This window comes from Gobio gobio (genome assembly GCF_949357685.1).
Source record: "Gobio gobio genome assembly, chromosome: 21".
NCBI classification, from domain to species: domain Eukaryota; kingdom Metazoa; phylum Chordata; class Actinopteri; order Cypriniformes; family Gobionidae; genus Gobio; species Gobio gobio.
In genome coordinates, this window is record NC_137117.1 from 16,276,922 (window position 1) to 16,289,272 (window position 12,351).

Below are 12,351 nucleotides of genomic sequence, written 5' to 3' on the forward strand. Positions count from 1 at the left end.
CTTTATTCTATGTGTAATCACTTAGGGCTGCACAATTAGGATAAAAATCATAACTGTTAATTATTTCCCATGACATCACAATTTTTTATTTATTGACTGATATCAATTTACTGACAGAATTTACTTTAAAATCACTTATTTAATTTGTTGGATTAAAAAAATATAAATTTTTTAAATCAAATTTTTTTTAAATATTAATTTAGCTGTTTCTTACATCACTAAATCAGACAGAAACGGTTAGTAAAATGATGAAAGATAAACAAAAACCCAGCAAAGTGATTATGCTGGAAAATTCTCCCATTTTAAAAACATCAAAGAGCTATTTGAATATAAACAAGTCCCTTTAAGACATCAGTGGCCATCTTTGAAACGCCTTTCGGGAATGCAAGTGCAGCTCCTATCTCTTTGAATGGGGAAACATCAAATTCTCCAAAACTGTTCGCCAAGCTTACGATAAAATTTCACATTTGAAATAAACAATGAAATCTGACAACAACTGTCTCATAAATTTTGTTTATAAACGAATCATTGCAAAAAAACACATTTTTCAACCTGGACATAGCTAATGCGCATGCGCAGTCCTAAGCGTGTCTTAGAATACTGCCTGTTTCTATAGCAACCGGAGCTTCTAACAGCAGCTGCAGTGACGCGACGATTGGTTCTTTCATTTAGAAGGCGGGGCTTATTCGCCATATTAGGTGTTGCACTTTCTCCCATTCATAAGTAATCAGAGTGCACCGTATTCCTATATATAAAGTCTTTGCTATAAATCCAGTTCTAATTTACACCAATTCTAATTTACGCCATATCTGCACCTTTTTTATTGCAGTGTATATCGGGTGTTACCGCATCTACATTGAAAGTGAGTGCCAAAAAAATTCATATCTTCTCACTTTGGTACTAAAGCAAAAAGAAGTAAACATAAAACAGTCATTTGCAGATCAGATTGCAAAACATTTGTGCATGAAGACCATTATTAAAAAGGCTAATATACGACTGGCCGCTGCATTCATGCGCACAAAACACATGTCTGTAAAAACAAACAAACATGAAATGCTGTAATCATCACTTCACTAAGCACTGCAGCCGGAATCATATTTGATTTATTGTGCAACCCTAAAATGATTGCTTGTCATATTATGTTTTAATTTAACATCTCCCAGAGCTTTTGAATCAGTTTGGAATACGCAAATACGTCACCAGATATAACCGTGCACAAAAGCACTATTACACTGCAGTAAGTAGGCTGCACATTTTAATGCGTTTACTGTGTGAAAGTGTGTGACTGTGCTGATCTATTCCTGCGGGGGCAGCGAACAACAAAATGTTTGCCTTTCTCTCGATGACAAGCTGGAACAAGCACGCTGTTCTTTTTTATACAATACAAATGCCTTCACACAACAACTTGGCCCTGGTCGTAACAATAAAAACTCAAGCTTGCAAGCCAAAAGGGAACTAATATCCTTGATATGTGCAGCAAAAGAGCAAGAGAGGCAGCTGGACTGTGCACGGCCCTAACAGGAGTATTAGATTAGAGCCACACGGTCTCCGTCTGGTTAAAGGAAATGACCAAGCAGCCTTTCAAAACATCCCTCTTGGCGGCTTGGAGCAAGGCCTCCTCCCCTGATTGGTAAAAGGTTTGGGGAGCGTTTGAGGGCTCAGTTGAGATGCTATCACACGGTAAGTGCTGGTAATGGGCTTCCAACTGTTTGTTTGAAGAGCTCCGATAATGACAGGGATCAACTGATAGCGGCTTCTGCACGCCGGCACCTAAGACTCCCACTCGGAGACTCGCGCACAGTGACCGGAGACCCCACGCGCACAGCTGCTTTGCAAACTCTGTTTCAAAGAAACGGTGGAGCTTCACAGATGGACAATTCCTCCCCAAAAGCTTTAAGTAGGAGAGAGAAACCTCTGTGTTATATGATTTTAAAAAATACAGCATGCTAAAAAAAACAGCTAGAGAGAGCTAGAGAGCTAGAGAATTACCATGGTGGACCAGGAATGCTTCATGGTGTAGGGTTGAAAAAAAAAAACTACATATTTTCAAATCAGACGATTCAGTGTATTCCTGAACGATTAGTCAAGTAATCAGTCTTAAGAAAGCCCTATATAATTAGGCTGTATTCACCTGACACCAACCGGATACCTGACCCTGACCCCGAAGAGCTGCACAGGCCCAGCAATTATTAATATGACAAATGCTGAAAAAGGAAAACTGACAATTTTGCAACAAAACAAAATGGTCACACTTTATATTAGGGTCCAATTCTCACCATTAAAGAGTTAGTTAACTAAAAAATTAAAATTCTGTCATTAATTACTCACCCTCAAGTCATTGAACCCAAAGCCATAAGACCTTCGTTCATCTTCGGAACACAAATGAAGATATTTTTGATGAAATCCGAGAGCTCTCTGACCCCTCCATAGACAGCAATGTAATTAACACTTTCAAGGCCCAGAAAGGTGGAAAAGACATCGATAAAATAGTCCATGTGACTCCAGTGGTTCAACCTTAATGTTATGAAGCGTCGAAAATACTTTTTGTGCGCAAAAAAACTAACAAAAATAACGACTTTATTCAACAATTTCTTCACGTCTGTGTCAGATTCCTACGCAGTTTACGCTTGTCAGCTCACACATACGTTGTGGTGCTCATGTGAACAGCTTCGCCCAATGGTAAGCCAACGTTCTGGCATAGCTCTGACGTAACTCGGAAGCGCTGGACTGTATTTACTACATCAACAGCATAGGAGACTGACACAGACATGAAGGTTATTTTCGTTTTTTTTGCACACAAAAAGTATTCTCGTCGCTTCATAACATTAAGGTTAAACCACTGGAGTCACATGGACTATTTTATCGATGTCTTTCCTACCTTTCTGGACCTTGAAAGTGTTAATTACATTGCTGTCTATGGAGGGGTCAGAAATCTCTCGGATTTCTTCAAAAATATCTTCATTTGTGTTGCGAAGATGAACGAAGGTCTTACGGGTTTGGAACGACATGAGGGTGAGGAATTAATGACACAATTTAAATTTTTGGGTGAATTAAACTTTTAACTAACTATTAACTACACCTTTTGCCTCAATAAAATCCTAATTACTGCTTGCTTATAAATAGTTGGTAAGGTAGTTGTTAAGTTTAGGTATTATGGTCATGCAGAATAAGGCATTTATATGTGCTTTATAAGTAGGGCTGCACAATATATCGAAATATTGCAAATGTACATATTGCAATATGCATATCGCAAGGGCATGCAATATCTGAATGATTTTAATAGGCTACTTCAACATTGTGAAAATTGTATGTTTTAGGTCAAAGCATATAGCAGAGAATAGACTGGGCACACGACTGTTACTTATGTGACTTGCTTGACGTTAAAAAGAGTTATTAAACACAAAAAACAACTCCTTGCAGTCTGTCTGCTGTCTGACACACACACCGAAACATGCGCACAAGCCATTCTTTTTTCCGTGTCTTGTTACACACTCGAACCTTCAATGCTTTCTTTTCCCAGAACTGATGCTTTGTTTTCTTAGAAAGAATGTGAAACGCATAAATGGTGGTATTCTCAGTTTTTAAAGATTTTTAAAAATATATAATTTAAATAGATTTTACACACTTAAAGCAATATTATATCGAATATCGCATTATTTAATAATGATATCGCATATCGCATTTTTCTTCAATATCGCACAGCCCTATTTATAAGTACTAATAAACAGCCAATATCCTTTTAATATGTATGCTAATAATAAGCAACTAGGTAATAGTGAGAATTGGACCCTAAACTAAGGGTTAAAAACAAAACAGAACAAAAACACACACTCACAAACTTTTAAAACAAAAAAACAACAATTTTGCTGAATGTAAAAGTTCACTTTGTCAATGTCACAATTTGTCTAGTAAATTTCGCAATTAATTACAAAGAAACACATTGAATTAAACATGCCATTTTGATGTAGAAAGACTGAAATAAAGTGCAGATGTATCATTTTAAATATTTTGATTATTTCTCCCTGTAGTCACAGGCCTATCAGAACAGTCGAGAACTGCCTGTGCCTGTTTTCATCTGCTATAAGGGTCTGTCTCAGGTGATCCGATCACAAGTGGTGAGATAAGACAGATCCTCTGTTTAAAGGGAAAGGTCTCTGAGTTTGATTCCTGTAGCTCATATAGTGTGTAGTGGATGACGCTAACAACGCCAGGGTCATGGGTTTGATTACAAGGGAATGCATGTCTGTCAAATGCATAAATGTAAATATACATACATCACTCACTTCATCATTGTGTTACTGCGAGAGAAAGAAAATCAATGGCAGCTGTCAAGTTTTTCTAAGAGCTCTGTGCCAACTGCACATCTTTGGAAGGTGCTTGAACCTGTCAGTATATCTGCTGGAAACACACCTATCCGAAGTTGGCCAAAGCAGGAATATCTTCCCTGGGAAATTATACATAGCGGTCTATGGAAGAATGCAGGACTAACGCGCAGACGCACTCAAAGACAGGGTCTTCAGTATGTTGGGCCTTTATGAGCTGGGAATTTTTGCAGTCTAGCCGACAGACAGCTCTGGCAACAATGAAGAGGCCTGTTAAACCAACTCCTGCAAAAACAGCACCGGGCCGATTGCTCGTCTGCCTTTGTTTCTCCTCGTCTCAGAGCCAGGGATGAGAATGGCTCAGTAAAACAACTTGTGACATGCCTGTCTAAAAAGAATGTCAAACGGGCGTCCCCAAAAGCAAATTAGGGCCTCTGTGGTCTTGACTCTGGACCCAGTTCCAGGCATTGCTTATGTGCTTTTGGATATGCAAACGGCCAGAGCAAGGCAGAAAGTGTTTCCAGTTTGAAAATGAGTTAAATTTGCCTTTGCAAAAGTCACTGTGAATTACCATTTCCAACTCGTTTTATTTCAGTCTTTCAATTTCAGAGTAACGCAGACCAAAAAGTAGAAAAATAGGGTGGGACTTCATCCTTGCTGAATACAACTTTTCAAATGTACTGACCCGAAACCTTTGAACAGTATTGCACATCAGGACGGAGTCAGACTGAATGTGGATTTGTTCAAACAATGGCTATTTGTTAACATTATCAAATAGGCCGTGCGGCCAAAGTGACATTGGCGGAAAGGAAAATCCTTTCAGAGGAGGAATAGGTTTTTATCATTTTGACCCAAAAAAATGACGAGGAAAAAAAAATTGGGAGCAAAACAAGAATGTAAATAAGGTTGCAACGTTTTCCACAAAGGCAATTTCGTATTCAGGATGTCTGCATATGCAAGGCAAAATATGTTTCTCATTTTCATGAGCACGAGACAGAGAAGGCTTGTTTATTGTGTATCCGTCAGTGTGTTTTCACAGCAGGGTGTGTTATTGGATTCCACCGCACCAGGACGTCATCCCCAGGTGCTTCCATCACCCCTCCCTCACTCTCTCTTTCTCCCTCTCTCTGTAAATACCTATTGGATTAGGTGGGCAGCTGTAGGGGGGTGGGTACTGATTGACATCTAAAAGGCTGGATCGTTGTTCAGACTTGCAGAGGAGTAAAAGAGGCACAGCAGGAGACGGCGAATAGTGTATATCTGTGCGTGTGTGTGTGTGTTTTGAGGAGGGGGAACGCATAGTCTTCTGCTTTGTTGTTGCCATCCAAACCCATCACAGATTCTCCCCTCAGGACTTGAGATGAGATTTCAGATGTCTGTGGCTTGTGTTTTCCCCTAAGCTACTGTCTAAACAAGAAAAATCCTCAGACTGCTCGCATTCTTGCAACACACTCTGGATCCAAAGAGCCAGTGAATGTACTACACCTCAGCTAAAAAAAAAACGGAATATCTTTTGTTGAAAAACTCTGACAGCTGGTTTGTGAAAACCGCAATTTTTCTGGAATGCTATAAAATCTAAACTTGACATATTAAACCGACAAAATTATTTTTGCAGCATAAAATATCTGTTAAATGGCTCTTTTCCCCTCTCTCTCTCTGCCATCGGTTGTATCGCTATCCTCTCTCTCCCTCACACACACTTTGCTTCTGCAGTAGGATGTAAAACAGCGCCCCCTGTGACAATAAAAAATAAAATGCTGGACATTTTCTTTCTACGAGGTCTGAATGCCTGTTAAAGTGCCCTTTTTCCAGGGAACAAAACTAGCTATCAAAAACTTTAAATACTTTAAGAACATTACAGTTATAGGACACTTTAAGTTGCTGCTCCTTGTTAAACAAAGAGCCCCCTGTGGTAAAAAATCAAGTTTTTAATGTCGTTTATATGTCTATGTGGTGTTTTGAATATCCTTTAAGACAAACCATGTGAAAATGTATAAGTCAACAACATTGCTCAGTATTTTCTCCTTAAAACTGCAGTGAACCAAAGCAGCGTGGTTTGGAATCGACAGTGTTTCTTACATCACTAATACCTTGTATCCAATCACATCAACGTGTGGGTGGGCTTTAGCATATCATCATTACTATGCTGCGAAGAAGGGAAGTCTCAAGAGAAGACAGGAGGTTATCCCGTTGTATTTTTTTTCTGTTGATATGAAAAATCGGGTACATTTAGCAATATAGCGGGTGAATTATGTATATGACGTATATTACAATGTTATGATGAACTATATGCCTTTCTTCACTGACGTTCAAAGTTCTTATTTTTAGAAGACAGACTGAGATGGTGAATGGGTTTGTGTAACATTAGCAACACATTATTAGCTGTTCGATAATGTAATCAAGCAAAAGGCTAATCATATTAATTACCGTTATGGTCCGATGTTGTAAAGAGTGATACCATTGTGCAGATTTTACTACAGTATAATGAGTAAAAGGTGAGCAGGTGAATCTCTGGGCAGTGAGTGAGTGGAGGCGGGGCTAATTTGCATATTAATGGTCCGTGTATACTAAATGAAGCAAGGGTGTAGAGTTACATTCAATATATTTTAATGCATAAAGAAATTTTTTCACAGGAAAAATTAACGTTTAAATATGTAATTTCGATTATGTAAGTTTTAAGGGGTATAATTATTGACTGCAGGGAGACTTTAAAATGTATTTCAAACCAAAACAATAATGTTTATGAAATACTGTGCTACTCATACTATGTATACTTTACACACTGCATGTATAGCCTACTACTTTTACCAAAATGTGCAGCATCCAACAATCCATACTGCACTCCACAATCCCACAATTCTCGTCTGATGACTGAACTGAACGTAACACCATCCATAAATATTACATTTCAAAATGCATTCTGCATTCCATATATTATTTATTATGCAATATACCATATATAAATTCTTATTTTTATGATACATTTTTTTGTTTAACATAAAATGAAAAGTAGCACGATGAAGGCATAAGTAAAAAGGTTCCAAAACCTTAATAGAAAAATAAAAATTAGAAAAGTGAAAAATAAACAACAAAAAATTAGCCCCAGATGTGCTCCCTAAAGCAAAATCTTTTGTAAGAATCTAATGCGAAAATTTTCAGGAACTTCCATCTAATAAACTAAAGTAGAACAGGTACAATACTCACACAATGCTGCCATCTCTTTGGGAAGGTCCGCCCCAAACCGCCCAAACAGGCTACTATTGGCCAGCAGGTCGAAGGGGGAGTGGCTCCGCATGGAATTAAAGGCAAAGGGGTAGACAGCAGGTGGGAAACCGGTCATGTGACCCACCTGCCGTTCCCGGTTGGTTGCCATGGCGACGGTTCCTTGCCAAAGGCTGGTCGGGCCTGACGTGTGCTTCAACGGACTCTGCGGCAATGTTGGCAAACTTCAAGTATGCGTCACGGCTCCGCGTTCACTCATACGACAGGACGTACCTTCAGGAGGAAACATATATGGTAAGTTAAGCATTTGTGGATAATAAACAGTAGTAAAACAGTTCAGTGAGTCCAAGCGGCAGCACCACATACAGAAACTGCATATTTACTCACTCTCATGTTGTTACAAACCCAAATTATTTTTTCGTAATTATTAATGTCGTAATGTCGGAACCTGTAAGACTTCCGTTCATCTTCGGAACACAAATGAAGATATTTTTAATACAATCTGAAAGATTTGTGTCCCTCCACAGACAGTCTACCTAACTACCACTTTGACACTTCAAAAAGGTCATAAAGAGATCTTAAAACTAATCCATAGGAATTGAGCGGTTTAGTTCCAGTTTTTTGTTGATCACTTTAAATGATGAACAGATTGATTTAAAGTTTTTATTCACATATAAACATTGATCAGTGAACATAAAAAGAAGCTTAACTGTACTTGCTTGACGCTTGAGAACAAACCTCATTGGTTCTTGCGGAAGCTCAAACATAATGCAAAACACAAGAATGAACCTCAATCGTTCTAGAGGAAGCTCAAACGTGCTGCGTAACATGAGAATGAACCTCACTGGTTCTTGCGGAAGCTCAAATGTGCTGCATAACACACAAGAATGAACCTCATTAGTTCTTCTGGAAGCTCAAACATGCTGCGTAACATGAGAATGAACCTCATTAGTTCTTGTGCGCTTCCATTTACCATATCTGATGTGTGCGTTGATGTGAAAGCCTAAATTCAATGTGTTCATCATATAAAGTGATTGTGTCTCTTCAGAATATTTGGACTAAACCGTATACATTCATATGGATTAGTTTTACGATCTCTTTATGAACCTTTTGAAGCATCAAAGTGGTAGTTGCGTGGACTGTCAATGGAGGGACAGAAAACTCTTAGATTTCATTAAAAATATCTTCATTTGTTTTCCGAAGATGAACAAAAGTCTTGCGGGTTTGGAACGACATGAGGGTGAGCAAATGATGACAGAATGTTCATTTTTGGGTGAACTAACCCTTTAAGGAGAGTCCAGACCTTCAGTCAATAAATGTCTGTTCCTCACACAAACCCATCATATGGCTTCAGAAGACTTAGAGCATAAATCATATGGATCATTTGCATCCTTTTTGAAGCTTGAAAGCTCCATCTGCATTCACTGAAATTGCATGGAACATGTGACTAGTACGTTGTTCAAAATGAAATGTGACCATGGACCACAAAACCAGTCATAAGGGTAAATTTTTTTTATTATTGAGAGTTATACATAATCTGAAAGCTGAATAAATAAGCTTTCCATTGATGTTTGGATTGTTAGGACAAAATCTGGTCGAGATATAACTATTTAAACATCTGGAATCTGAGGGTGCAAAACAATCTAAATATTGAGAAAATCGCCTTTAAAGTTGTCCAAATGAGGTCCTTAGCAATGCATATTTACTACTACTAATATATTTATGGTAGATAACTTACATGGTAACTTAACATGATCTTTACTTAAAATCCTAATGATTTTTGGCATAAAAGAAAAATCAATCACATGGACCCATACAATGTATTGTTGGCTATTGCCACAAACATACTTATGACTGGTTTTGTGGTCCAGGGTCCCAAATAAAGGTGTGGAATGACATGAGGATGAATAAATGACAACATAATGTTAATGCCTGTTTGAACTAACATCACACAAATAGCAATCTGAGAGTTTCAGTTTAACAACAACCCAGCAACCATGCAGTGCAAAAGAGCGCTTGTGTGTTTGAGATGAAGGTGGAGCCTGAGGGAAAACGATGGGGTGATATGTAAAAACGAAGGGAGGAAAACAAAGAGAGCAAAAAAAAGAAATGAAGGGGAGTTAGGAAAATAATAAAGTGGTAAGGGAAAAGTTGGGTTGAGGCAGGAGAATAGAAACAGAGGGAGGGCAGAAAGAAAGTGCTCTTGTCTGCTTCGTTTTGAAAGGTGTCCAGACGTTTGTGGTGTTTCCAGGCTATTCCATATGATTTAAACCACCCAAACTCCACAAGAAAGAGCTTCTCTGTTAGTGCTGCCAGTCTCTCAACCCTGCACGATCTCTCAAATCTTTACAGTCGGCCTCTCACAGACCTGAGGCCCCAACGCGGGCTCCATTTGAGAAGATGAGAGCTGAGAGGAACTGAAAGAGAAAGAGTGAAAAGAAGAGGTGACAGCTTGTTTGTCCAAACTGTTCTGCATCTTTTCGATCATGTCTCTATTAGATTTCTCTCACAAGCACTCTTTGATTCTTTCTATTTAACATTTCATGGACAAACGAGGTCACAAAAATCTCTAAATTCAGCTAGATTAATGCTTAAAAAGAGAAAGCGAGGTTTCTGAACCCAGAAAACCAGTAAATTCTGTCAGACTTAAAACAAGGCGGCAACCGTTGTGATGATTTCATATATCACGCCGTTTCACTTCTCAAAAACATTTAGAAATATTTCGATGTTTGCGCAGGAAAACAAGAGTTTTTTTGCAGTGAATGCAATCTCTCTTACGCACACTTTTCAATAAGACAAAACCCATCTTCATCACTGCAGTAGTGAATGCCGGGCTGTCCCCTTCCAGTTTTTGTTCCTTCTCCCTTGAGTGATTTTTATGAGTGGGTGGTGCTGGCGGCTTGTTGTTTAAATGTGGTTTTTGAAAATGAGCTGAGCCAAAGAATTCAGCGCTTTTTGGAAGTGCTGAGGTTTGTGAATCAGGGCAAAAAGCAAGGGAAAAATCGTGCTCATGAATTCGGCATAAACATAGACCGAGCTGAGAGAGGAAAAAAGGTAGACTGATTCAGTGACGGAATCCGGGCACTGGGGGGCACTAGGGGGGCGGCACTCTGGCCAGGAAAGACGCCTGGGCTTTCCAAAACACACATTCATACAGTCTCTTTCTCACTGTCGCATAAAAACACTTGCACCTGAACACATAGTATTTGAGAGAAATACTGTGGACCCTTTCCATAACAGATGCACACAGCTCTACAGTAATCCACACAATGAAACCTCTTTTCACACACAACACCCAGGGTGTTTCTTGGGCACTTTTGTAGAACCTCTTAAAACACACTTTCACTCTTATTAGTACAAGTTATCCACCAACAGTGGATATGCATGCGCCACAGGAAAAAATTTTCATGATATAATTTCCATCACATCTCAAGTTACAGATTGTGTTTAATAGCCTTCTGTGGTGGAATACATTTAAACATTTTGGAATAAACTGGCCGACTCCTTTGTCTTGCAAATTTCATAGCTAGCATGTTAAATATCCCTAAATACACACAATTAAATCATATTTTCACACTTTCAGGATGATTTGACAAAGTTACAGCTTGACTGGAAATTACACAAAACTGTAATATTTGTTTATTGATTTCACTATTTCACATTATGTCTCATATTTTATCTCAAGCTCATCATTGACACTGTTAACCAAGTGCACAATTTTTTTTAACCTTTATTAAATTGTTTTTAAATTTGTGCAAGACGCCACAACTGTAATATTTTGAAGTCCATGTTTCATTATTTATTGTCTGAAAAGGATTTATATACTGATATATATATATATATAAAATCTATATAAATCAGTATTTAAATAATTTTCAGACAATAAATAATGGACTTCTTGTTTCGATCATCACTTTAAAAATGTAATTATTCGTATATTTTTTATGTACCTTTAAAGTTTAAAGGTACTTCTCGTCCAAAATTTTCGCACGTTACGTTGTGTCAAATACGTTTACACACTGCCTCCGAAACTTTCGTCCATCATAAACATATTTGGATCGGGTTCGATTTTCTACGGGTTTTTTATTTTTTATTTTTCAGGGGTTTTGACAATTCCAGTGATGAATACAAATAAACGCATTAACACAAAAAACGCATACGAAAATTTCGGACTCAGTGTGCAAAGACCTTAGATGCACTTTTATGGACTTCAAAAACAACCCATCAAGTCATCATGCCATTATAATGCGGATTAGCCAGGACTTTTTTAATATAACTCTAATATAACTAATTTTATTCGTCTGAAAGAAGAATGTCATACACATCTAGGATGACTTGAGGGTGAGTAATTTTCATTTTTGGGTGAACAAACCCTTTAAGACTGAAAAAGAACCATACATTAAATGCATTTGAGTAGCAGAAACAAGGGATACAAGTATGATTAAAAAGCTCTCACATAACAAAAAAAAAGAAAAAAGTTGAAATCCTAAAATAAAATAAAGCCCTGGGACATAATAGCACCCAAAGAAACTGAATATTTTGTAAGAATGTTAAGCAAACGCATTCATTAATGAATGTTAAAAAATATTTTCTCTCCCAATGTGCCACTTTCTTCCATGGCTCCAGTATACACATCTGTCTGACACACACACACACACACACACACACACACACAAGCACACACTCCAGCCTCTCTGGTTCTGTTTCTTTCAGAAGAGCCAGTTAATTACAGCCTACTGCTGCAGGCAGCTTCAAACCACCACTAATTTAGAGTTCCATTACAGTAAACTCTTCCACATGTGCTTCC

General features: G+C 38.1%; 1 protein-coding gene across 2 annotated transcripts in view; it reads right to left on the bottom strand.

Moving 5' to 3' along the window:
* Positions 1 to 12,351, bottom strand: part of rarga (retinoic acid receptor gamma a) — a 54,427-nt gene that overhangs the window by 35,534 nt on the left and 6,542 nt on the right. Inside the window, exons 2-3 of one of the 2 annotated variants that reach the window (XM_079802139.1) lie at positions 8,828 to 8,968; positions 7,527 to 7,817 (exon numbers count right to left, since the gene is read on the bottom strand). In XM_079802139.1, coding sequence (XP_079658265.1) covers positions 7,527 to 7,695 — 169 coding nt within the window. In that variant the 5' untranslated portion in view covers positions 7,696 to 7,817; positions 8,828 to 8,968. The remainder of the gene's footprint in view (positions 1 to 7,526; positions 7,818 to 8,827; positions 8,969 to 12,351) is intronic. The other variant, XM_079802138.1, reaches the window with a different exon arrangement.